The following is a 27976-nucleotide window of genomic DNA, read 5'->3' as shown; positions in this document are numbered from 1 at the left end:
ACAACAAAAGGCAGGAATGAAGTGACACTCTTGACTTCTTTAAAAAAAATGTTTTTTTTCTTTCCTTTTATTATCGAGCCATGACGAGACAGTTGTTCAACTAACCATGTGCATCTACGCAGGTCATTTAATCTGTATTCTTTTAATCAATAAATTATTTAACGCTTTCAGTGGCGACCAGCCATCCATCAATTTTTGCCCAACTGTTGATTGAGTATTTACACAGAAAGATCAGGAGTGGTTCTTGCGTGCCCGTTCCTGTCACCATGGCATAAGCCCCGTATACAGTTCGTTACTTGGCAAGTCCCGCATACAGTTCGTTTCCTCAGACGAACGTCGCTTTATATTCCCCCGCTCCGTCTTCATTGCCTTCCGACTCGTTGGTAAGATGACAGCGGGGCTCGGCGGCCAATGGGTACGTGTTGCTCTTCATCCGGCTCTGGCACTCCCGGAGCTCGTTGGCATATCCCTCGAAACTCAGGCTCAGGTCAGGGTCCTCCTCTAGGCGAACCCCCTCAAGGCCAATCCCTGGGCTTGATGAGAGAGTCTGGTCCTGTGAAATGTGATTTGGTCCTAAGAACAGTGCCTTCCAGTGGCCATGGGCTGAATTGCAGCCTTTGTCCTCAGCTTCTGCACCTGAGGGGGCAAACAGGTGAGTTGGTGAACTTTATCCAAAGTAGTAAACCGTTTCACAAAATGCAATTTGTCATTGTAGGGAATTTAGGGAAGATAGGAGTGTTGTACACTTACTAGCATGAAGTGTATTTCAAACAATATTTGGGTTGCTAGTAGCCTAGTGGGTAACTCACTCGCCTATGAACCAGCAGACCACTTACTACCATTGTGTCCATGAGCAAGACACTTAACCCTAATTTGCTTCATGGAGACTGTCCCTGTAACTACTGATTGTAAGTTGCTCTGGATAAGGGCGTCTGATAAATGCCGTAAATGTAAATGGATTTCCATCATAGACAGACCCTAGCTTGACAACGGCTGCTTAAGACTAACTGTCTTTCCTTGATTTGTTACCATGAAGGCTTCCCTTACATTGAACCTGTGTCTGAAAAGTCTCTAGAGAGACCACAACATTCACATTAGGTGGACAGTTTAAGCTTCAACGTGATTTTTCTGGTCACCCACCCAACTGTTACGTCAGTATGATTACGGGATGGATCTCACATGAAGAATTAAGATAACAGACAGAGGCGGGATGGCATGAAGCAAACCAAGCATTCATCCAGAAAATTCATCCAAAGGCCACTTTTCCTCAGGACCTGACTCCGACCTCGGCTTAACGTGCAGTGATCACAGATCACTGCCACAGAATCGTCAAAGCAGAAGTGTTACCTCCGGACTCCTGACAGCATTCTTCTATTTTAGCGAATCCAGCGAGATACGTGCACTTTCCTCACACATGCCTACCCAGGGACGTTGTGCCGGGGAATGCAGAAACTCCTTTATTAAGCAACCAGTCCGACTGATCAAAGCATCTACCTCTGGGTGGTCCCTTCTCTGTGATAAAATCTTGGGAAAAGTAAACAATGTGATCGTGAAATGAACTGAATCCTTGGAAGAGCAACCAAGGACTAGATATTTACAGCAGTTCAGGTATGCAAGTCGCTTGATAATCATTAACAGCTTTATATCAGGCGTACGTGCCTGAAAATCTACATTGTAAAAAGTAGTTGTGATGACAATTTTACGGAACCTTGTTGAAAAGTAAAGCATAACACCATGTTCCACACGGTGACTGTGCATTTTTGTGGAAATCGTTGACTTCTGTTGCCCCCCTGTGGCCATAGAAAGATCTGCTCCAAAGCCCTTGTAAAGCAGTCCCTTCACTTTGTTCTTCAACTATGTCCCTAAGGGGTGACTGAACATGAATTTAGTGAATGTAAGTTCATGTGAAGAATGTAAAAGTTGGCTAATTTGAAAGCTGAAGAACTGATAATGTGAATATATTTGTACAGCAATCTCTGAAAAACCAATAAAACAGTTGATATTTTTTATACAAAAACGAATTCATATTAGACAGAAAAGAAGGGAAGCGAAGCAAGATAACATGCCAATGATGATTTTGGAGCAAGTCATGCTGGTTTTGGACTAAGTCAAGTCTTCTTAAATGGGAAAAGGGGAAGGAATGGAAGGCTAAAGAAAAACAGGATCAAATGACGCAGCACGTGGATGGAAGAAGGAAAGTAAAAATCACAAATGTATGCGAAGACAGGTACTGATTTCAGCCATGTTTATTACAGCTAACAGAAAAACACATACAGGATTAATGAGGACAGAAATCTACTACATCTACAGGAGGAAAGGACTCTAGCAATCAACAATGAGGCTCCTCTACATGCACATGAAGAAATAGCAACTAGGTTATAAGCATTGCCATTTTAATACCTCTGAAGCTCTTATTTAGCATTGTTGAATTGTGAAAATACATTTGAGGGGGTCGTGGTATTGACGAGTCTGCACCCAGATAAGTGCTTTTTTTGTAACAACGGACAGCCCGAGAGCTCGCCTGCGGTGTCTCTTCATTCTGGCTCCCAGGCGCGTTTCAGTCCCCGTACTCCAACAGGAACCGTGCGAGCACACACATACACACACTGACAAACACGAAGGCACACACTCGGGCGGCTAGTCGTCACGTGGGTAAAATACCTGCTGTCGTTGGCGGGTGAAGGCAAGGGGGCGGGGGCGTGTAGGTGGCCTCCGGCAGGATGGGGGCAGAAGGGGACGGTCGGGGTGGGGTCGGGGGCATTGGGACGGGCAGGAGTGTGCTGTTGGGACTGCTGATGTCCCCTTCGCCCACTAGTGTCAAATCTGCGGGGGTCTCTTCCTCCAAGGCTCGACCCATTGGCCGCAGGATGGGGGACACAGGGGCACAGAAGGGCAGCTGCTCTCTGTCACCAGAGTCATTGCCCACCCCATCATCCCCTCTGACTCCCTCTGTCCCTGTGTTGGCTGGGTGGGTAGGACAGCTGTGCTGTGTGTCAGTACTGTGCTGGGTGGGATGGGGGGTCGTTGCACTCTGGCCTTTGGGCTGACCGGTTTTGTGGGAGGTGGGTGTGGAGCAGACGGGATGGTCCGGGTCGGGATTAGGTTTTGGAGTGAGGGTGGGAGGGGAGTCCAGACGCAGGAAGTCAGGCAGCACCAGATCCTCTTTCCTCAGGAGGCCACGCTGGTCGTCCACGCGGCTGCTCTGAGCACGACTGAGCAGTTCAAACAGCTCTGCAAACAGAGAGGAATTTTATTGATGAAGTTTATTATGCACATTCACAGTCAAACAGCGCCATCTGATGGTGCTTCCTTATATGGCAACTTTATGGGCTGCATCTGCTTACCTTCAGCTTCATCTGCACGCTTCTTGTTGGATTTCTTCTTTGACCCATCTGGAGTGCAAGGGTCTCGCTTCTTGTCTCTTGGGGTCTCTTTAGGGCTCTTTATTGTCCGATTGTCCCCCTGTAAAACCAGCGCATACTTTTCAGTGCTGATATTTTGGTAAAGTGATGCTGTTGGTCCTGCTTGATCACCTGCAGTTAATAAAATTCTGTCTTGTAGGTACTTCTTATATCAAGAAATTGAAATAGTCCATTCTAACCATGACTTCTTATATGACTGTGATAACATATCCAGTGCAGCACACTAATCATATATATTTAAAACAGATAAAAAACACAGCAAATAATAATATATGATAATGCATAGTAAAAAAATGGATATAGGCAGGCCTACCGGCGTGGACCGATTCATGTTGTTTATGGTCGGTGGGGTGTGGCATTTTGAGAAGGGCATCTTGGACTTTTCTGGCAGAAGAACAGCATGTGAAACTGGTGAACATATTTGTCACACGCAGTGCATTTGCATGAGCGTACAGCGCGTCTCCGTGTGTGAACGTGTGCGTTTTAATACCCTTTGCCGAAGGGTCAGCTCTCTCCAGCACCACCCTCAGTCCATCAAGGTTAGAGATGGGCAGCCCCAGATCCAGAATTTCTGTCTCTCCACTCTGCCCAATAACATACCGCATTCAATTTAAAGCATATCCCAACACCACACCACATTTTATTAAAACACTCTTAACACCCCCCAAACATTACATAATTTTACCAAAATGCTAATAATATGTATCACAGTGCACACTATGCTGTGCAAAGTCCAAAATTTTTATATTTTTATATATATATATATATATATATATATATATATATATATATATATATATATATATATATATATATATATATATATATATATATATACATACATACATACATATACATACATACATATATATATATATATATATATATATATATATATATATATATATATATATATATAATATTTATACTTTTCCATTTTCCACTTTTTTTCAAACTTATACTGCTCTTTACATTGTCCAAATCTCAAAGTGCATACACTGCATTTGAAGAAAATGGAAAGGCAAATAAAATTAATCATTACATAGACTAAAACATGCATTAGTAAAGTAAAAAAAAAACACTTTATGTAAAAGAAAAAAAAAGTTCACTTTTGTCCATTGATTCTTTAAGAAATATAGTTTGAGCATCTAAGGTAATATATTCATGAAAAAATTGATTCATAAGCATTTACTTATGGATCTATAGTAAAAAAATGACGTCATGACATTCAGCTGGAGCAAATATCACAAATCAATAGTTTAAAACTGCTTTATTTTACCTCCTGCTTTTATTTTAGAACAGTTCAGTAACTTGATCACACTTTTAGTGCTGCTGCTGTTTCCATGTGGCCTTCTGGGCCTTGGCTACAGGAGGCAGCAGTGGTCCTCACAAAGCGGCAGACAGAAATACCTCCTTCCCCACCACACAGCCCGGGGTGAGCAGGGCTTCCATTCTTTATTTTTCTGAAGGGCTTCTTATTTTAACTTCTAAAGACCAGCTCAGAAACAAGCCCCCTAACCGACCACATGCAGTCCCACCCGGTGACGTCATCACGGCTGCCCGCTAAACACGGGGCGGGTGTGGCGGCAGTCACTGCTGTAATGTAGGGCCATCATTAGGAGGAGTGACTTACTATTCTGGCCACCAGGTCGCTAAGGCGAAGGCCGTACTTGGCAACGACGGGCCGCAGAACCTCGGTGACGGGCTTTGTGGGTTTGGCTTTCAGCCCAACTGAGCGGTTGATGGGGACCAGGTCCAGCCTACAGATGGAGGAACAAACGATTACCATAGAAACCTCCGTTGATGCCTACAATTAGAAATTCATTCTGTTACCATCCTATGCCTACGCATCAATTCCATGCCACTCAGAACACATCAAGGTGGGAGCTGAACTTGTGCAGGCTGGGTGGATATTTAAGGCAAGTCGGTATTGTATATTTGTCCAGAATAATATTGACCAGGCAGAACCACCAAAAAAATGCCATGATAAATAAATGTTCCCATGCATTAAGGCCCTACGTGACATTGATCGTAACCTGCCAGTGTTGCCAGATTGGGTGCTTTTAAACTAACATTATGGGAAAAAAATTACTTGTCAAGAAAAGGCATTTTTCATTTAAGAATGTTAGAGTAACTCATATCAGCTAAACAGTTATCTGAAAGTTTTGCCACTTCTGTGCTAATTCGCACATACTGTCTAGCGCTGGCATGTCATTAATATGTTCCTTCCCAAAACCACTTGTCTACCTGAATAAAGTGCGTTTCTCCAGCCTCAGCTCTCGTGAACAGAGCGTCATGCTGTCCTGGTCCAGAACCAATGGCTTTCATTTAAAACACAAGCACACAAGCATTAGTGAGAATCGACACATTACCTTCTACACCAGCTCTATAGCATCTAGTTCTACGTAATGCGACAACCGAAGAGTCCCGTCTACCTTCTCCCCGCCGATGAGGAACAGGTCCACCGCAGCCAGGTTTACACTGTGCTTGCGACAGAGCTCCAGCAGCAGCTGCCTGATGGACGTCCCATGGCTGAGGGCCAGGTGGCAGTTGGTGCCATCCGGTAGGGACACACTGCACTGCTTCGGGCCACGATCGCCCTTTTCCCCCGTTGCCACCGAGTTGCGGTACTCACACTGCGCACACGGAGCGGGATACAGTTTGTTTGGCTTGCTTTTGAACCTGAGACAGTGCCCTCTAGTGGACATTTTGCTTTGTGACAGGTGGACAGTACAACACACAGCACCTTTAACGGGATAATTCACTCTCGAATAGGATGGCTTGTGTTTGGTTCTCACCTCGCTCTTCCCCCCCGGAGAGGATGAAGTCAGTTCCTGGCTGGTGCCGGACGAGAGGGAACCCTGAGACTCGCGCCGGCCATTACTGTCTGCCACGCCAAACAAAACCATGTTACAAATTTAAACCAACAGAGCACTGCAACATACGTCTCTGTGTCTACAGAAACATAATGTTCTTTTTTTACATTTACAGCATTTACCAAACGCCCTTATCCAGAGCGACTTACAATCAGTAGTTACAGGGACAGTCAGGGTTAAGTGTCCTGCTCAGGGACACGATGGTAGTAAGTGGGATTTGAACCTGGGTCTTCTGGTTCACAGCCGAGTGTGTTACCCACTAGGCTACTATCACCTTTTTAACTGCGGTCTACGGGTTAAGCACAACCTACATTCTCAGACTTACTGTAGCTGAAGTCTCCAATGTCCCTTTTCTTGGGCCCTTTCCCGAAGCTGCGGTTTCGGGACCAGGAGAAGAAATTCCCTTTTTTCTTGCCCAGCGGATCGTCCCTGAGGTCGTTCTGTTCGCGTTGCGGGCGTGGGATGCATGGTTAAATTGAACAAAATACAAACATGCGACGTAAGAACGGCGATCTGTACCTTTTTGGTCGGAGTCAGGGTGGAGCGGTCCGAACTGAAGCTGTGCTTGGACGGGGCTGGGCTGCATGGCACCTGGTAGGGGTCGGGGAGGGGTCGGCCCTCCACCTCTGCCAGCATGCACTCCTGATACAACGAAGACTTCAGGAACCTGGAGTAGCTGTCGAACTTCATCAGATTGAAGATCTGAGAGAGAGAGCGGGAGGACGTCGTTACGAACATCTTTACGTGAGCGCACGGCATTCCACTCCGTCCCAAGTCTCACCTGCAACTGCGGCTCTTTGAACATGTTTGGCTGCGGTGCGTTCAGGACGTTGTCGGCCAGTTGGGCCTGGCTGTCGATGTTGACCGGCATGGTGGCCTTGCTGGAGAGGAAGCTGTTGTAGATCTCCTGCGCCTTCTGCGACAACTGCAATGTAAGTCAATTCTATTAAACCGATACCCCCGTATTGTGAAATGTTGTCTTTTTGAAAGTTTTTGGAGTCAAAGGATGGACACAAATTTTTGGGACAATCAGACACTCTAGGATGATGACATGCAAAGGCTCATGGGAACAATGTAATGCAAATACAACAACAGAAACCAGCATTCCACCTGAAAATGACCACCTACAGCAGATGAATGAAGACAATAATGGATCCATTCCACAGTTCCACCTTTCAATTGCGTAAGCACTGAAAAGTCATTACCTACAACGATTAACACCACGTCTGTGTATCTAGAACATGATGTTGCGATGACCTCGATGAAAGGAGCTCGGGTAAAGATGACTTTAGAGAATTATTCCCGACTGTGTGAAAGCGTCACCATTAAAACGATTACCATGGTGGATTCCTGCCACGGGGAAGGGCTAGAAATGCGACCATGAAGACGTGAATAAATAAGCCTTTTACTGAAAGATGCAGAATGAGCAAAGAGAGCAGCTGAGAGATGTCACCGCGGCTCGTTAAAAACGAAGACATCTTCAGGATGTCGGTTTTAAAAAGCCTATAAACAAACCATTCCAGTCCAGCGTCCAACTACACGAAGTCGTGACGCGAGTGCGAAGTCGTGAGCCGACGAGGAAAACAACAAGGTCCCCGTTCATCAAGATAGCAACCGAACGTAAACACCACCAAGCCTCACCTGCTTCTTGTCATCTTCAGGCACCTGGCTGAAGAGCTCACAGGCCTGCCAGAAGAGGATGTTCTCCTCGCTGAACTCCTTCTTCAGAAACTCCTAGAAGCAGCAGAACAAGTCGTCAGCGGCGCGGCACAACGCACGTTCCCAGAATGCCGCGGGGTCGGGGGGGCGCTCCGTACCGAGAAGTAGCTGATGCCCACCGGGTCCTGGAGCAGCCTCTCGAAGCTGACGGCCCAGGACGCGACGCGGCCCTCGGGCAGCCGGTGGCGCACCTGAGCGCCGGGGAGGCTGCCATTGCTGTTGAGACTGCTCTCGCTGCCACAACCCTGCAGATCTCTGCAGCGCAACTCTGCAGGGTGAAGGGGAAAGGTCAAGGGTCAAGCTACAGTGTGATAAACAGGATAATAATTATAACGGATACAATGCTGATATTTTGATTGAATCAGAATCTGAAAACTTTATTAATCCCGAAGGAAATTGCTTTGTACAAGGGCATAGGAGTCTTTTCAAGACCTTTTTCAAAGTTGGGTGACACCATGAACCACCATGGACAGCTTCAGTTCACCTCTAGTCTCTGTCCTTCTACCGGAGGGAAAGACGCCCGTCTTCCAAACAGTCTTCCATTTGTTGTGGCGTTGACACCTATGGTAGCACTCCATCGATGAATTGTGGCCTACAGTGACTTCAAATGGTTGTACCATTGCTACAACTGCGATGGAGTGATCATTTTTTGCTTTGGAAAGTTAAAATCTCAGCATTTCCTCAGTAAGCCAGTCAGCATGTGAGAAATACGAGCATTAACCAAACACACGCCGACGAAGATCTTCGCTGGCAGTAAAACAAGTGTGTGGTTTGTTAAACGTTTCTGGGATCCCAACCCATCCGCTTTAATAGCTTTCGAAATACTTGTGGTTCGTTATTTGTGAAGTGCGTCGTGGCCAGTCACGTATAACTATAATATTTTATAGTCGAACACTCATAAATCAATTGAGGAATAACTCAAAACTACAGACGGTGCGACACATAACATCCAAAAACACCAAACGGCCCTACTGGGAAAGTCAAGCAAGTTCAAAAACTCGCCGTGAACCCAGTCTTCTGAGGAAGGGGCCGGTGAGATACAGCTCTATGAAGACCATTTTTAATACGCTTACTCCAGCTACAACACAAAATCAACAGGTTACCTGTCAAACGAAGAACTCATTTTTCACATTTTGTCAGAGATTTAGTGAGCTGTTTGTTTATTGGGACTTTAGACAGAGGCAGGACGGCTTCTGGCGAAATACTGCCCCCTAGCAGACGGTTACACATTGCATCTTTTAAAGCGCCTAGGTGCACCTAAGTGTGGCTATTCCAAAACCCCTTCCAATTTTCTAGACTGTCATGGGTCGTCAACCTCGGACAAACCCGGACTGCAAGCACGTATCAAATACAAAACAATGGAAAATAATATGGCCGTCAATTAAGGAAATTAGTTTGAGCAATTTCCTTCGGGTTTAATAAAGCTGAAGTTCGACTTTAGTGCTATTCCAGTAAGAGAAGTTTACTTTTTACTATGTCACAAAACAGAAAAAAAAAACATAAATTTGAACTAAATTTAACCTACTTTTACGTGAAAGAGTGCCAAGAGTGTTCCTTTTTTCCTAAAATTACATTTTCTGTTGGTTATATAACACACCTATAACACACCATGTAATTTAATTGTTAAAAATATTCATGTAAAAAATATTCAAAATAGAAATAACTAGAAACAACGTTGTCTTCTTCTGATATTGGCTACTACACTATTATTTCTGTATTTTCATATGTGATAGCGGCACTTTTTATTCAATTTATTTATTTCTCATAACAGTGGCACTCTGAGACATCTACTCATCTCTCTAAATATCATTCCGTACTATATAAAACAGCATTTGAGCATTTAAACTGCGGTATATTCGCAGTAGCACACATGCTGAAGGTCACGCTGAACCATCAACTATCAGAACCTGGTCCAGCACTGATTTTCCACAGGGCCTCAGGCCCGGAGTCGAACAGCGCAGCGTCGGCAGCATCTCGCACTCTCAGCAAGGCCGCCTTCGCATTCCACGTCCCTTTATCACGCCGTCTGCTTCATGGAACTTCATTGTTGAGATTTTACCTGATTGTTGGAATGAGCTGTGTGTGTGTGTGTGTGTGTGTGATAAAATAAAGCGAACACACTCACCGCTGTCTGAGGCCGCAGCAGTCTGGAAGAAAGAGAACAGAGAAACGAATGAGATGTTGGCCTCATGAGCGCCGGAATTCAGGCTGGAGAGCAAAGCTCCAGACATCTCTCCGGCTACAGCAGGCATCTGTGTGTGTGAGAGAGTGTGTGTGTGTGTGTGTGTGTGTGTGTGAGAGAGAAGGGGGAAAGCACCCTGCTTCTCCGAGTACCAAAAAGGGGAGGATCCCTGAGCTCAAACACACACACTCATTAATGTGGTGTGGGCCCATTCACTGCTACACAAACACACACAGCTGTTCACACCTCTGCACGGGACAAAGCCCCTCCCCACACCAGCTGCTCACAGACATGCCCTAACACACACTCACAAAAAACACACATCGAAAAGAAATAAAAGCACACCGGAACGTGCATTTTTAAAACTCACACAGTGCATTATTTACACCTACGCCGACACGAATGCGTGACAATGTGCAGACACACAGCTTCGGCACTCACATGACATCCCATCACAGCCAGAAGCCCAACGCTGGAGGCTGAGCAGGAAGTGGCGGCAGCTGGGTGAGGTGAGAACCCCGAGGAGGCTGTCAGAACATCAAACTGAACATGCATACTTCCTAATCTAACACAATGAGCCTGTGTGTGTGTGTGTGTGTGTGTAGTTTATATGTCCATAGAATGGGTGGATTGGAAAGTTAGTAGATCTGCACTGTGATTAATTGTGTGGACATAATGAAACGGACACAATGTGACCTCATTAGCATGTTTCGCAACCAAACGCTCTTATCAACAGCCTATTTCATCAACAAATAATTCAAATTTTATTTGTCACATACACTGCTACAGACCACAGTATTGCAAATATTGCAAGAAACAAATAACCAATATGCAAATATTACAAACATAACCAAATATTACACTTTTATGTCTTTAACCTAAAACATAAAATATGTGTGACAGGTAGGGTGAAGGTGTGCAAATAGGTGGAGTCAAAGTATAAAGTGACAAAGTATAACAAAGTAAATGTGCAAGATAAAAATAGTTAAAAATTCAATTAAAATTAAAAGTTAAATTAAAAGTTCCTTCGATGGAAAATGATCAATGGCAATGGTCAATCGTTTAAAATCCATTGGTCGAACCCCACTGAACACAATCCAATAATGACCATAATCACCATATCAGCATAACAATTTCGCCGCCACATTCCGGAACATAACATTCCCACGAGCGAGCAGTCTAGAACGTCCTGCCGGGTTTACCCACTTTTGTTCATGCTAATGGGGGGCGATTTCTGTGCCCGGAGATGCCTGAGCTCATTGGGGCTCCCGACGACCGCATTCCTCTCTCAGTGTGTCATTAGCAACCAAGAGATCATCAAGGGGATTCACTTAAGGGCCCACTGCAAGCAATAATGGGCCGCTTTTGATATCTTCACTCTCGTGGGACAGGGGGTTCGAGTCGGACCCGAGGCTCCTTTGAGTGCCTCGCGCTCGCTAGGTCGGATACGGGCAATAGCCTATTTGGAGAAAAGGGCGTATTACCAGATAATACAAAAGAGCGTCCACACCAGCATGACTAACACAATGGGCAGTGAGCAAATATTGACTGGATCGTGATGTCTTTCAAAAACCGGGCCAGACAGACAGCCGTGGGCGACACTGCGGGGCATTACACTCTGAGAACGTTTCCAGCTGACGACAAAGGGGGAAAGGGACGTTTCGCTGTGTTCAGCAAAACACCAAGCTCTAGCGTAATTCGTCAGAGGAGAAAAGGCATGCTCCAAAAGCCACAGACCTTTTAAAAAAAACACTTCAAAAGGTCAGTGTGCTTTTCCAAGCAATCTATCCTGCCAAAAGTCCGTCTTGGTTTTCGGGATATACTTGGTTTTAGCTCAGATGGCTCCACTGGCTGACACAACTGAGTGTGTGAACATTTTTGGCCACTGAAGACATTTCCACAGGCGCGTATTCAAATGGAACAATACACGCGAGTGGTATATCCAGAGATTCCAAATGTTTCCCATGCAAATGTCCAAAATATCCTTGTCAAGTCAGTGGCAATGCAGCACATTTAAGCATTTACCAGACCCCCCTATCCAGAACGACTTACAATCAGAAGTTACAGGGACAGTCCCCCCCTGGAGACACTCAGGGTTAAGTGTCTTGCTCAGGGACACAATGGTAGTAAGTGGGGTTTGAACCTGAGTTCTTGTTCAAATGTGAGTCCACTAGCCACTAGCCAACTATCATGCCCGTAGTAGTTTGTATGCCAGGCCTCTAGGTGGTGGTGTAACATTTATACAGCTTACTCATTGAGCTTTCCATCGAAGAGACATCGGCTACTTGCTTCATTAGGCACAAAATGAGGATGTTGGCATTATCAATATTTGTCTGTTCACAAATATTGGGTTCATTTTCAAGTCCTGCAGCAAAACCTTCTACAGTTACTATTTTTCGAACTGGCACTAGACACACCAACAATGCGTCAAGACCTTTTTGACTGTGTGTACTTCATATTTGTAAATCTTGAGAACACTAGTTAACAAGATCCACAACCATTTCTTGTGTTTTAGAAATGATTATTTAGTCAATAGGGTCTCTATCTGCCTTATGTATCTATATCTATCTGTAACACATTCCCATTCATTCATCTCCAATAATACAGACTGACAAGACTGTATCCAGAAGTGTATTATAGCTGGAAGCATTATTTGTCATGGCTCAGAATGAATAAGGCATGAACTGTTTCTGAAGAACGCTAGGAAACCAAAGGAAGTTCATTTATTTGTTGTTTTAGGATTTCTTGGGGGCAAGAGGACATTTATAAAGTTCTGAAGAGACAAGAGAGCTCAGTGAAAGATTCTGTCGTTACCCACACCCGCACACGTTGGCATTATAGGTCTGCCATGAACAGCAAAAAGCCCGAACAATGTTGAACTTTTTTTTGTGGTCCGGTCCACAAAAAGAGAAATAATGACAAACAGAAGGAGCAGAAGGAGGATGGTAGAAAAGCACACTCTGGAAAAAAGAATCTGAACACCGCCCTCCTTCTGTTTTTCAAAGGAAGGGCCCCTGGTGCTGTAACTGAAGGCACCGTGCCACAATCGCCAAAATGTGCTCTCTGAACGTGACCACAGCTCATGTGGGACTGCAGGCTGCAGAAGCCACCGATGACAAACGTCTTGGCGATGAGCTTTAAATACACCAAAAGGCCCCGTTAAGGAGCTGCCTTGCTATACCGCACGAGGGGGGTGGGGAAGGGGGGTTCTCCAGACCGACTGGTGATTATAACGTTCCCTTCCCAACTGGACCAGTTTGATAACATAAGAGACCATTTTTGATTTCCATGATAGCCATTCCGGGTCCATGGTTTGCTGATTCCGGCACAACGTCATCAAAATGAAAACCTCTGCTGTGGACTTCTTTCTCCATGTACAATTTGAGATTTTGACTCAAATGTGATCAGTATTCTGTAAATTAAAGCTGCTCCAATATCAAAGGGGGTCAATATCAAATGGGCACCACCTGCGCCACATATGAAATAATAGGCCCACACATTTTGCTTTGAAAGCACCATCAAGGCCAACACGTTACCAAATTCCAGCGATAAAAGATAAAAGGGTTGCCAACTGCATCCTGAGTTCCACAGAACTTGTTCAACGCACGAGATCGGACCACACACACATGAATACACACCGGTCTGGGTTCTGCGTCCGACTTTCCCAGCTTCCACTCCTTCAGGGTCACCCACACACCTGCCGCCCCCCGGTTTCTCAAATGTCTTGTCTTTCGCACCTTCGCAGACGTCCCAGCGAGGAGTTCCCGCCCCCACCGCGTGTCTGCGGTGAGCCCGTGGTGTGGCGTTTCTCACCTGAGGACCGGCGGGCCTAAATCAGCCGTAACGTTCTGTTGGGCGCCAACAACATGAATCCTATTTCAACTAGTTCACCTGAACCAGGAACAAGGAACGCGTGGAGTAAGTTAAACTGGAAGCTCAGGATGCGCAGCTGGGCGTGCCTCGGCACGTTAGTTCTTAGCAGGAAGCGCTTTGTAAGGATGCATGTCAAAGCAGTAAAATAAAACCTGTGTTTTTCGTACCGCTCGGCCAAAGTTGAATGGACACACCGCTTCTTTCTCAAGAGTCCTGACAAACGAATTCCAATAAACCTCGTTTCTCTTCATCTGTAACAGAATGTTATTTCTTTTCTCCCATGTTAGCTAGTTGGCAAGACGTATTACATAATGTGTTGTTTTAGCGCTCAAATGTCATCTCTCTGCGCACATGCATATGGCGAGATGACAATAACGTCCACTTTGACTTGACTTTCGTACACTCGTACGTGTGACCGTTTGCTAGCTAGCTAGCTGTGCCTATTTCTAAAATGTAATAAAGTATAATAACTTGAGATTTACTTGTTACTTGAGATAACTTGATATTTAGCGTCTGTTTTAGGGATAGGGTTATGCCAAGTGATAACATCACTGTGTCATTGAGACGTGAATTATGCACTGCCCCGAAAATCCTGAACGAAGAATAAAGAGAAAAGCTGTTTACTCCACAAACTCGGTATGCACATTTTAACAATTATATTCCAATATGTGCAGTGTTACGTGAAATGCAAAGTGCGACATCCCATCGGTCCACAGCTGTAAGGTGCGGGAGAGGAAGGAGGAGTGATGGAACCATCGCCTGATGAGCGAAACATCTGATCCAACAAAGAGAAACCTTTCCCGCAAGGGAAAGCGACAAGTGGAGCGACTCACCGCGTTGCGCAGGAACTTCCTCCTGAAGGAAAACCTCTTTTTGAGGCTCACGTTGTGGAAGGCTCTCTGCGCCAGGGACGCTGCAGGTTTCACGCTCCGCGGGTACATACCTGACTAATCTCCACCCCGGACAGAGGGTTGACTGCACCGCGGTGCCATGTCTGTACAAGTTGGGCAAATAATCCGACAAATCGCTAGTCGCGCGAGGAGGAGGGGAGGTGGGGTTCGCCTTTACGCTCACCGTTCCCATGACAACCTCGTCACCCATTCACACTCACATGGCCAACATCAAGGACATTGCATCCAAGTAGAATGGGACTTTTCATTCGGTATCATTTATGACTAACCTCAATGCAAAGCTGGTGTTCAGATAAAGTAAAAAGTGAAGTGACTGTCATTGTCAAACACTGCAGCACGGCACACGGTGCACACAGTGAAATTTGTCCTCTGCATTTAACACATCACCCTTGGTGAGCAGTGGGCAGCCATGACAGGCGCCCACTGTGTGGGGACGGTGCTTCACTCAGTGGCACCTCGGCGGATCAGAACCGGCAACGTTCTGATTACGGGCCGCTTTGTTAACCGCTAGGCCACCTCTGCCCCATAACATAACGTCAGTCAATCTGCTCTTAATGTAACTTGCATGTTCCTGTTTGGAAACAGAAGTTCGTCCCGTTGCTTTGGGGATGTAAGTGATATATGAGGGGCTAAATTTAGAGTGATCTGTATTTGTCTTTGACCGGCTCTATTTGGGTGGCCCTTTCCCATGTCCATTATTAAAGATGACGCCCCACATCATTGCACAAGATCCATCTCCAGATCTCTGTGGTGACTTTCTCCACATATGGAAATTGCTGAAGGTGAAGCTCTTGCGTTTCTAGAAACACTCCAGGTCTCCAGGCGCCCGGGCAGCTTTGAGGTATGTGTGTTTATGCGCTAGCCCAAGCAACAGCAATTTTACAATCGTCCGATGGTGCAAAACAAATTTCTAGTCCTTATCTTTGGCTAACTGCCCCCACAAATAACATCAGAGACCTTGGAGGCAACTTCCTCTTAGTCCGCCAGGGAGGGAGGGTGAGGTTACGTGACCTGATAAGCCTGACACAAACTCACACTCACAAGTCCTATTATGAAAGGAGACCACAGAAAACAGATAACCAAATACAACATCTAGAATACAGAGCTTGTAACACACTGGTATAATTTATGCATCTTGAAGGGCGGATGTCATGCATTAAAGATGGTCAGCCCATTATATTGTCTGGAGTGGGTTTTTCCGAAGCACAGAAGAACTTACACAAATACTGAGATGCATGAAACATATCTGATGCAAATTCACACACTGCATGGCATGCTTGTATGCCATGTTGTCTCTTGAATAAAAAAAGGCCACAAGGGGCATGCAGACACTACACCCACTGTGCAAGACACTGTCCTCATCTCTTTTATTAATACATCATTTATTCAAATCGACCCTGCACTGAACAATAAAAAGAAAAGATGTCGTAAACTAGAACTCACTTTCCAGTAGCCTGAATCAGACCAAATACTTTTTCACTATTTACACTATCAATACGCAAAAACTTTGGGAAAGATTGATGAGCATCACCAACGTCGAAAAAGATTTCCTTTCATTTATGTGGTAGCCTAATGAATCAAATTGATTAGCCATACGCTGCATGCAATTTGGATTAAACAACACCTCAATCAACACAATGTACATTAAATAAAAGTCTGCCATGAATTGAACTGTGTATGAAATTACCAAGTTTGCAACAAATTTTACTACTAACGGTTCTATGTGAACGCATCTTTGAGAAATTAATAGAAATAGATTTTTCTTGGAAATCTCATTAGCTAAAGTACAAAATGCTGCAGTTTCTGTGTCCGTTTGGAAATAGTGCACTAGATCGTAATGAAATAAAACCCATGAAGCATGGACAAAGTGGGAAGACGACCACTTAACTAAGAAGCGTGAATGTAACTATGACCAACACGAATTGTACTTTGTAAAACATCTAAATAGCTCTTCCAGCTGTTATTACACATGAAACAATCTTTCCCTCCCCATAAAGGTTTTATGACTTGTGAGAATTTCTGCCGTTTAGAACTCCGCAAGCCAAGTAAACAGTCCTTCGAGACGTATTATACGGCAGGCGCTTGGAGGCTAAGTGCAGTTGTCACCTCCTCCGAACACCCAGAACCTTCTCCTCCCTCGATGTTCCACGGGGCGAGAGCAACGTCCCACCTGACGCTTGTACACTTGCAATTATCCCTGAGCGAAAATAGCCGCGCTCGCCGCGGGCCAAGCTCGCTGGTAGCACACAGTCACGGGCCGGCGGTTTCGCGGCGTAATGGGAGGATCCGGTAAATGACTGAGCTGGAGGGCCGAATTGAGACCAGCTGAATGGAGGCCGGCGCCGAGGAAAACCCGTTCTTCTCCCAGATGCCGAGCTGTGGTAACATGGAGCCATGTTAAAGTGTCAGGGCTTCCAGGATGTGTTTACCACGGACGAAAGGCTAGAACAAAAGCCACGCCTCATGGTCTGAGGTGCAATAAAAAGTAGCTGTAGATGGCCAATGATGTCATTCCAAACATTAAAAAATGACCAATGCAGAACTTTAGGTTTAGGGTGGTAGTATCCTAGTGGGTAACACACTCGCCTATGAACCAGAAGACCCAGGTTCAAATCCTGCTTACTACCATTGTGTCCCTGAGCAAGACACTTAAGTCCCTGTATCTACTGACTGTAAATCGCTCTGGATAAGGACGTCTGATAAATGCTGTAAATGGAAATGCAGAACTTGAGCTCTTTGTGGCACTGCAGGTCTCAAACCATTTTGCGAAAAAAGATCACCCCCCGGCAAAAAAAAAGAAAAAAGGCTCTGGTGCCATAACACATCCATCATCAACCACCACCCACTACCAGCCTGAGGTAAGGAAAAGGAAGATGTGTGGCTGGACGTCGGCGACGTAGGCGGAAAACAAAGAGACAGGGAGATGGAGAAGTGCAGGTGGCCTCCATGGCCTTGGGGCTGCTCCCGGTTTCCCACGGTTCTCCTCTCTCGCGACTTGTTTCTCCAACCTACTTCGCCAGGATCGTTGCGTGGCGCATGGTAGCATTTCCAGCTCCACGTTAACGCCGCCTCATCTACGTTGTTTGAAAGGCAAGGAGCCTTCTCCAGATTGTCTACTGTCTTCCTAGCTGGTTGTCCATCTTCAAACTTCTACTGTAGCCCCGGATGGCATCGCTGGCCTCTGGACTTGGGAGACAGCTAGTTAGCGTGCAACACAGGAAGGGGCGTGGCCCTGAGCACAGTTCACAGCTTCCACGTGACCCCGACCCACCTCGCACTCGCCCAGATCAATGCGGCTGGCAATACGTCCGACGTACAGTACACTCAATGCTGAAGGAGGACGGATAATGTAATGTCCGGATGGACACGGGTCAAAGTGGACGAAGGCAGGATATCTGAATGTTGGAGACTACAGGACTTTGGGATGAAGTGAAAACATGCTAAATGTCCGCTGTATCATGTCGAAATCTTCCGATTGTAAAAGAAATATAATAAATTACATTATTCTATCTGAATCTAAATGATTCTCTGTGTTCAGAACCTTCCGGCAAGCGCCAACGTGGCCACGTTTTATGCACAAGAGGGGGAACCCCTGCTTCCTGAACCCCGACAGTCCGAATGGGTAAAAATGAACACAAATAGGAGGGTTCGCTTGGGGATGCTGACCAAAACATTCCTCGGCAAGACCACACAAGTTCTCCACGCTGCCAACCCGGCTCACACACACACGGCAGCGGCAAAAAAACAGACAAACCAACAAAAAAAAGGTATTAAAACGATAACCGCCTCGGACGAGGGAGCAGAGACGCTGGAGACATGCACCAGGAAACTTACTCCGGCAGTTGACTTGATGGTTAAAGTTGGCTCCATGCGCGACGTTGCGTGTGTGTGTGTGTGTGTGTTTAGCGGTCCCTCCGATGCCAGATGTGCACACACAGGTCCATTGGGCTGATGGAGCTCGATCGGGGAGTCCCGACGGCCGTCTCGCTTTCTCCCGCCGTCTCGTTTTGCCGGCTTTCCTCCCTCGCTCTGCCTCGCTCCATCCTGATCCCTCCCTCTTTCCCTCCCTCTCTCTCTCTCTCTCTCTCTCTCTCTCACTTCTCCACCCATGTCGGCGTGGCTCCTGACGGGGCCCGGCGAGAGGAGACGTCAGACGCGTAAAAAAGACGGAATTACGCACGGACGGCATTCCTCCGCTTACTCAGACATTCCGAGAGGCGGATTCACAGGTGAAAAGCACGCTGTGGAGCGAGACCGCACGTCCCTGTCGGTTAGGGGACACGATGCAACAGGAAGCCGGGGAAGACGTGGAAAGTCACAGGTTCGAACCCCACTTACTACCACCGTGTCCGTGAGCAAGTGTCTCCAGGGGGGGACTGTCCCTGTAACTACTAACTGTAAGTCATATCTGGATAAGGGTGTCTGGTGAATGCCGTAAATGTAAGACGTGGAGGGGACAGGTACAGGTACCAGCTGGGCAGGAATGGAATCACATTGTCCAGGACCGTCACATCAGAAACTCTGACAGTGACTCAGTGATAACAGGGACATTTCAGAACAAATTCTGTCCGTGGGCTCTGATTTGTTATTCCACTTCATACCGCATTTTAGCATTATATAATCCCGGAAACGTTCCTGCACCTCGGAAAACAGCGGCGTAGCGAAGACATGACAAGTGCGAGCAGGCGATGGCGGCCTGTATACGTGTCGGCCAATGGAAAATCCTGGCGTCTCGACCGCGAGGGGGCTGTCCTGTGACGCAAAACGCCCGGGGACAAACAGCAGCACTGCAGGAGACTTTTATCAGCCCAGGCTCCCTTTAGCTCCACTGCTTCTGACGGCGTGGCGGGACGTGAAGGCATCTGGCCAGGGGTCGGGCCTTTTGCGTCCTCTGTGCTCCAGATGTGTCCCCTCTAATCTGCGCCTCAACAGGCTGAAAAATCTGCCCAGGACTTATCACCACATTCATCACAAGGACCCCTACATTATGACTGGATCATGAACAGCACGCCTTGCAGAAGAGTCTAACACACACGCACATGCACACACACTCACAAAATAATTTTTTTTTTCGTCTAACACTTAACAGTTCCTCTGCATGTTCTATTCCTGACAAGTTGGAACTTAAAGTAAAGTAAAGTAAAGTAAAGTAAAGTAAGTTGTGAACTACACTCGCTCACTTGGTTACATCATCCAATCACATGGCTTCTCTTATCACTCTTACGCTGATGACACCCAGCTCTATTTGTCATTCCCACCAGAAGATGCTACTATAGCAACAAAAATTTCGGCCTGTCTCTCAGACATGTCGGCATGGATGTCTGAGCGACACCTCCAACTCAACCTATCCAAAACCGAGATTCTGATCTTTCCGGGCAATAACTCCCCTCAGCAAAACCTCTCAATTCAAATTGAGTTTGAACCATCACGTTGCTGCGATCTCCAGATCCTGCAGATTCACTCTCTACAACATTCGCAAGATTCTGCCTTTTCTCTCGCAACAGGCTACGCAGCTCCTCGTCCAGGCAACGTAAAGTAAAGTAACTAATTTCAGTACAACTAAATGTGAATGGAATACTGCAATACTTTTCTTTTTTTCAGTCCTTGGACGAAACAGACAGGAATGTTCGTATGTAATAAAGATGTAAAACGGACCGTCCGCTCTGCTTTGCATTGTACATTTGAATGAAGCCATTTTTATATTTAAAGCGTCTTGAACTGTGTCGCGCGCTAGAAAAGTCCCGTGGGTTCTGGCGTGTTTTCGTTTGTGCACTTTGATCGCGACACTGAGGTGAAAGGCCTCGTCCGTCAGTAGCTGGTTTTCAAAGTCAAAGTGAAGTGATTGTCACATGTGATACACAGCTGCACAGCACACGATGCACACAGTGAAATTTGCCCTCTGCATTTAACCCATCACCCTGAGTGAGCAGTGGGCAGCCATGACAGGCGCCCGGGGAGCAGTGTGTGGGGACGGTGCTTTGCTCAGTGGCACCTCAGTGGCACCTTGGCGGATCGGGATTCGAACTGGCAACCTTCTGATTACAGGGCCGCTTCCTTAACCGCTAGGCCACCACTGCCCCGAAATGGGAATGGGAACACCCGTAGGCCAATTTCCCAGTCCAGTCGAACCGGCGACCCGGCGCTGGAGATGCATTTACATACGTAGACAGCAGTCATTCCCGATCGTGTAAAATGGTGCGATCGGCCCCCTCCTCACAGACTCTTCCTCGCGTACGTTGGCGCTACGTGCTAATGTAGGTTGAACGAGAATAAACTAACGCCGTGGCTCATCCAGCGAAGAAGGCCCGTAATCTGCTGTGTTTCACGATGACAATTTCGCTTTCGTGCCTCACAACCAGTGTTGTTTTTTTTTTCTTGAACGAAATTTCTTCGTCAACGAACCTTTACGACTCGGCGAAAAAGATGAGGCGTAAATGCTGGTCATGTGATGGTAACTAGAACAAAAAAAAAAAAAAAACAAGACTAAATGTCTCTTTATTTTTGCCGACGAAAACGAGACGAGGCATTCAATCGGGTTATTTTTTCCGTTTTGCGCATTATTTCAAATTCCGAATGCTTGTGGTCGGTCGCAGGAATATGGTGGTGATTTCCTTTGCAGCGAAGTGGAAAAGAAAACACAGGGCGAAATGCGCCGACTGGGGTGGATGTAGAGCGTTCCTCAGCCTATAAGTTCACCGCAATATGACAATAAGACAATGCCGTTTTAATTATGACACTTTCGTTGCTTTTGTCCATTCTACCAGGTACTTGTACTATACTGTACCAAATGAAAGACGTAAAGTGAGTAAAAGACAAATGAAAAAGTAAAAACGACAGCTAAAATTAATACAGGCCGCCAAAAAGACAACTATCCTCATGCTAGCTGATCGGTTACGTGGCTTCCAGCACAGCTCACCTTAGCTAGGAAACGGGGGAGTTGAGCTGCTGGTTGTGGGCGGAGGGGGCTGTTTTCCTCCCCCCTGTCCGACCGTTCCAGGAAACGGTCGGAGGAAACCGTACCCCGCACCTCCCCGAGCCGCCGGCAGGTATCCTCGTTCGCTCGGCCTGCTGTCCCATCACCTTCACGGGAGTGCGGAGCGTTAACGTGGCCTCCTCCTAACGGTGACCTTTGACTCTGGAGGGAAATCTGAGCCGAGGTGTAGCCAGATCTGAACTCCCTGCCGTAGCCTGAGGGTTAATGACGTGCGGCATTTAAAGCAACACACACACACATTACTTCACTTACATTTATGACATTTATCAGACGCCCTTATCCAGAGCGACTTACAATCAGTAGTTACAGGGACAGTCCCCACCTGGAGACACTCGGGGTTAAGTGTCCTGCTCAGGGACACGATGGTAGTAAGTTGGGTTCGAACCTGGGTCTTCTGGTTCATAGGCGAGTGTGTTACCCCACTAGGCTACCACCACTCTCAGATCAAACCCAGAGACGAGCGCTTTTCACCAAGAAACAGAACAGGTGGCGCTTTAATCTGACCAAATCCTATTACATGTTAATCGAATAAGAGCATTTTGTGTAGTTTGATCGCGCCGGGCCCCTCCCACCATTGTACCGTACGATCGCTCCATCGCCTGGGAGAAGAGCCGTGGACTATAATCATGATTTATGAGCGCAGGAACGCCTTGCTGTGTGCAGGCTGTTATATATGCGCGGCTGGAGGGAAGGCGTCGGCCCGTCAGTCAGCGGCGTTCATTAGAGGCGGGAAACTGGAGCTGGACTCCGCCCCCCACCCCAAACCACGCACAAAAGACGAACTGTGAGTTCTCTCTGCCTGCCGCATTCAGAAACACACCAGGGAGGGGAGCAGAAAGACGCTGGAGACATTCCACCGGCCCGGGAGGGAGGAGCTGAAACACGAAGCTTTGTTTTTATGCGGAGGTCCAAAACTGTTCTGACATTGATGGGCTTTCGAGTTTTTAAAAGATGCCATGACGGGTCGAGAACTGCTACCGTACCTCCAGGTCGTCCAGCGAACGCGCCATGCTGAGGCGCTTGCTGCGGCCGCTGGTGCGCCGGACTGACGAGCGCCCGCTGCCGATCCCCCAGAACCGGGAGCCCTGTTGAAACACCACGAGAGAACGTTAAACCCTCACGTCCGTTCACACAAAACATGACATGTCACGCTCGACTTTGTCTGACTGCTTTTCATGTAACTACATGGATTTCATGCTTAAGTAACCAATAACTGATTAGGGGTGGGACAGAATAACCTTCATTTACATCAGTAATCAGAGCAAAGCAGTAATCAGAGCAAAGAAACTAGAATATAAAACATGTTTTCACTTATTTCACCTTTTTTTGTTAAGTACAGAACTCCACATGTGTTCATTCATAGTTTTGATGCCTTCAGTGAGAATCTACCAACGTAAATGGAGAAGGTGTGTCCAAACTTTTGGCCTGTACTGTATATTGTATTTGTAGGCTAGTACCACAGTAGATCCTCCATCTGCAGCAGCGTAACTAAATCACAGCCTCACAGCGCGGCACCCGGGTCAGAGTCGGGGACGGGGGTCACACCGCTAAGGCCCAGCTGTCCAGTCGCACCGCAGACTGCAACATCACCGCAACCCCCGTCTCAATTACCGCTCCATCCGGCTTCCTCGAGCAGCTGGCCTGTCACCCGACCGCTGACAATTCCTGGAATTTGATTAAGGGATTAATGGCGATTGTGGTTTGACTGAGTGTTTAAAATCGAATCCAGACGCAACCGTAGGCAGGACCTGCACTTTGGCCTTTCGACTCTTCCTAACAGCCCACGCGATGGGTGCCATTTTTCCTTCCCCACAGCCTCTTCTTCTGAGCAGGATAAAAGAATTGTGGGTAATTACGGCCGTATCACACGGGGCACGGCCCTGTAATTTGCCGGGCTTCCTGCGCCAAGCCGTCCTCGGATGTCAACCCCCTTCCTTCGCTTCAGACAAAGAACCACAGAAAAGTCCACCCCTCCCGCCGGCCCGCTACCAACGGCAACAGCAGACCAGCGTTGCACCTATTTACCACGCCACGCGTTCAACAGTTCACGTGAGATTAAATAAGAGTGATGGACAGGAGCGCGCGGTTGCTCGGCTACCCAACGGAACGTCTCCGCGGCGCTCATCGGGCCAACAGCGCCATCTGCTGTGGCTGGGGGGAGCTGCTCCATCTGTTCGTCTGGTTCCTCTGGCTCCTGTCTCAAAACTCCCGATTCTTGTTTAAAGGGGCAAGGTGACAAGGCGCCACCAGCACAGTGCGGGGGTCACCGGTGGAAAATAAGTATTTTAATTTGTCCCGACAACCACCCCGGAGGCTTAGAGCTACCTCCACACCAGTATTTGGTATTTAGGAAGGTTGGGGGTGGGCCGCCACCATCTCTGTCTAGTTGCTGGGACTTCGATTGGAATTTAAACGCATTTTCATACTCAAAAAAACGTTGTTATTAGCCATAGGCTCTTGCTGTTACAATAATGAGAGGTCCCCTGACATGAAACGTTTTTTTTTTTTTTTTTTGCTTAAATATCGGTCTTGTTGGTCACCAAATTCTGTATTTTAAGTCTCTTTCCGAAATTCAGCCGTGGTGCAATTACGGCCACTTTGATCCTGTCAAACATTGAGATTTCCCAGGACGCGCCGTTTCGGTGTCTGTAGCTTTAAATGCTAATGAGGAGGAGAGAGGCGGGACAAGGAGGACGTTGAGCGGGCTTTTGCGGAAATTATGTCGTCAACACCATTCACCCACCACAATGTTTGGTGCAGACAGGCAGTCATGTCTGCGTTTTTCCAGAATGAGGAAAGACCGAACCATGCTTTACACCTATCACCATTTTTCTGCAGGACTATAGACAGGCCAGTGGGTGGTAGTAGCCTAGTGGGTAACACACCTGCCTATGAACCAGAAGACCCAGGTTCAAATCCCACTTACTACCATTGTGTTCCTGAGCAAGACACTTAACTCTGAATGTCTCCAGGGGGGGGGACTGTCCCTGTAACTACTGATTGTAAGTCGCTCTGGATAAGGACGTCTGATAAATGCTGTACTACTAATCTCACAAAGTCACATTTTCACGTCAGGCTAGCAGTCGGCACTATTGAGTGTACGGGTTCGATACTTTACCATTGTTGCAAAAGTCTTTACATAAGGCTAAATGCTACATACCTTTGCTAATTTTATTTTTTATTATAATCAAAGGCCCTTCATGACCAACACTTGCCACGTTCAGTCAGCTCAGGGTGCCGAGCATCAACTAGCGTTCGTGTGTTCAGTAGGAAGGAACGAAAGATTGACGGACCTTGTTCTCCTTGTGACCTTGTCCGTCGCGCTGGCCCAAGCCGAACGGTTTCTTAGCCGGCTCGTTGTGCGCAGCGACGGCCCTCCACGCTGGCGCGAAGCTCTCGGGCCCGGCGTGTCCCTGGGCCTCGGCGTCGCTGGAGCGCTGCCATCGGGCGCGAATGCCCATGCTGCGCCAGCGCTGGCTGCGCCTCTGGCGGGACCTCGCTGCGCCGTGGTCGTAGGGCGGCGGAGGCGGCCGAGTCCAGGCGGAGCTCTCCGGCTCGGCGAGAGAAGGGGCCGGGCCGGACAGAGGCTCGGAGAGGAGGCACCGTCGCTCGCGGCGGAGGAAGCCATTCTGCCCGCGGTGCCGGGGGTCGAAAGGCGGGAGGTCGGGCCAAACGCGGCTCGGGATGTTCCCCATGGAGTGGCTCCGGTGTCTGGCCAGGGCGTTTTCAGGAGAACTGTCTCCGCCGCCGCTATGACCCGCGATGCCGTCGTTTTCCACCACGTCCTTCTCCGCCTTCGTCCTCAAGCGTTCGACGAAGTCGCCCATGTCGGAGTACAGAACGGATATGAACTGCACGACGGCGCACGGCGTTTGCGGGAACTCCAGACAACCGTTGGTGTCAGGGTCTGGTGTGCACTCCATCCCGAAGTGCCCCAGGATGCTTTTATGTGCGTGGTGGTGGTAAAGTTCGGGATCTACGAAGAACACGTGGCACAAGGTCCTGGTGCCGCCGCTTGCCTCGGCCCCGTTCGGCCCCGGGACGCCGGACGCGTTGGCGGTGACGAGGCCGAAGAACCTCCTGTCCTCGGGACACACGGTGCAGAGCACGAGCCTCTCGGCCGGGTAGGTGATCAGGACCGCCCCGGCGCTGTTGCACAGCTGCACGCAGTCGCACAGAACGCGCATCACCATGACCGAGTGGGTGCTCCGCTCCATGCTCAGGGAGGTAATGCACCTGTGGACGGCGCCGAGCCCCTCGGCTTCCCCCTCGTCCCTCTGGCCTTGCTGGGTCAGGTCCAGGTGGGTGGAGCTAATGTAGCCGACAACCATGGCCACGTTGAGAATGTCCCCATCCAGAAGAAGGTCACTTTGGCTCTGGAAGGGGTCTGTGAAGACAGAGGTGCTGCTCTCCAGCATGACTGGAGCGCTCTGCAGGCCTCCTTGTCGAACCCAGTAAGAAAGATCCGGCTCGGATATCGGCCGCTGTTTGGACTGACTGATTTTCTGCGGAACGACGAATGAGGAACGAGCAGAGTGTTCCGGGAAGCTACCAAAAACCTGTGGACCTCTGCTTTGTCTCGTGTGAAGAACCAGGTCTTCATCGCTTGAACACGAATCCATCCCTCGTCCAGCACCAGCCTGCGCCACGGTCAGGCGAAGGTGCGCGGCCGACGAGCCAATGAGCTTCACCACAGCCTCGTGGGCCGCGTCCGATACGTCGGCGCCGTTCACGCTCAGCACGCGGTCGCCTGGCCGCAGCCCGATGACGTGAGCCGGGCTTCCTTTCACAATGCCGCTCAGCACGCAGGGGCGCTGGCCCACGATGGTGAATCCGTAGCCGGCCCGGCCGCGTGCCATCTCCACCCTCAGCACTTCGGGCCCTCCGGCGAGGTCCAGACGCCGGCGAGCCACGCCAGCCTGGTCCAAGCCCCTCATCTCTGTCCCCAATGGGTGCCGTAAAGCCGAACGTAACACTGGGGTGCCAAGACCCACTTAATGCCAGTCATGTGACGCAGACATTCTGGAGATGCAAATGCAGACAAGAGGTGGCATTAATAACAGAGTGAGCGAGGGCATGGAATGTGTGCATGGAATATTTAGATAGATAGATAGATAGATAGATAGATAGATAGATAGATAGATAGATAGATAGATAGATAGATAGATAGATAGATAGATAGATAGATAGATAGATAGATAGATAGATAGATTGATTGATTGATTGATTGATTGATTGATTGATTAGTGGGTGTGTTTAATCTACTTTTATCTAAAGTGTCAATTTAAGTTGTTTAATTTAAGTTGAAGTTTTGCAATCGAATCGTGACATTATCTGTATCTAATAGATAGATAGATAGGTTTAAATGTATTTATTTAAAGGACAGATAGACAGACAGGGCAAAATGGTTTACATTTGGCAACAACACTTCAATAAAACTACACATTTACAGCACGACTGGTCATAAAACCTACACACACAAAAACATTTGGGATGGATATAGAGAGAGACATATGGAATCCCGAATTAATATACTGACAGATTGGATCGTCAGAGTTAAAAACCTGGCCAGTTTTTCATTCCTCCAAACAGCAAAGCAACTGCAAACTAACAACCAAATCTGGCAACAATAGTGACAAGGCAGATTGTAATAATATTGTAATAAATTCCTATACTGTGTTTTAATGACCGATGTGGTGTTTATTTTTTTTTTAAATAAAGTAGCCTGCTTATATTCTAACAGGCTGTCAGAGATAGCCTGTTCATTAAAGCTTACCATTTCATTAAAGTGCAAAACAACAAAATACTTCTACACTTCTTATTACACCGGTCCGATGTCTTACCTCGGAAAGAGTTGTCATGCAAAACTTAAAAATCTCCGAAGCGAAATAAAACAAAAAAACAAACCTTTTATTTTTCGAATGGTTGGAAAGCTTTCTGTTTGAAAAAATTTATATGTATGTATATTTTTAAATCGATTTCGGCTGTTCGTGTTTTTT

The 27976-nt window shown here is 47.4% G+C and overlaps 1 protein-coding gene across 2 annotated transcripts; it reads right to left on the bottom strand.

The window, feature by feature from the left end:
* Positions 1-35: 35 nt before the first annotated feature.
* Positions 36-27976, bottom strand: rgs12a (regulator of G protein signaling 12a). Of its 2 annotated transcripts, none has more exons than XM_028984744.1 (18): positions 27885-27976; positions 25271-26999; positions 22961-23062; positions 10143-10164; positions 8116-8285; positions 7940-8032; positions 7080-7223; positions 6818-7000; positions 6624-6738; positions 6221-6309; positions 5858-6058; positions 5670-5743; positions 5056-5182; positions 3913-4006; positions 3736-3806; positions 3345-3462; positions 2662-3231; positions 36-636 (listed from the first exon to the last, which is right to left on the bottom strand). In XM_028984744.1, the coding sequence occupies exons 2-18, from the start codon at positions 26912-26914 to the stop codon at positions 326-328; spliced, it is 4128 nt and encodes a 1375-aa protein (XP_028840577.1). In that variant the 5' UTR covers positions 26915-26999; positions 27885-27976; the 3' UTR covers positions 36-325. The 2 variants fall into 2 exon arrangements, with proteins under 2 accessions (XP_028840577.1, XP_028840567.1); XM_028984734.1 differs by having other exon boundaries at positions 27821-27960.

The sequence above is a fragment of the Denticeps clupeoides genome, chromosome 1, assembly GCF_900700375.1.
Source record: "Denticeps clupeoides chromosome 1, fDenClu1.1, whole genome shotgun sequence".
In the NCBI taxonomy this organism is placed as follows: Eukaryota; Metazoa; Chordata; class Actinopteri; order Clupeiformes; family Denticipitidae; genus Denticeps; species Denticeps clupeoides.
Note: the sequence above shows the minus strand (reverse complement) of the source record. Positions and strands in the feature narration are given on the sequence as shown.

Coding starts and splice junctions, on each gene's coding strand:
- rgs12a (XM_028984744.1), bottom strand. CDS start 26,914: ATGAGGGGCTTGGACCAGGCTGGCGTGGCTCGCCGGCGTCTGGACCTC. Junction 8,286..10,142: donor TGCTGCGGCCTCAGACAGCG/GTGAGTGTGTTC, acceptor TTCACCCTGCAG/AGTTGCGCTGCAGAGATCTG. Junction 6,059..6,220: donor CTCCGGGGGGGAAGAGCGAG/GTGAGAACCAAA, acceptor CCGTGTGCGCAG/TGTGAGTACCGCAACTCGGT.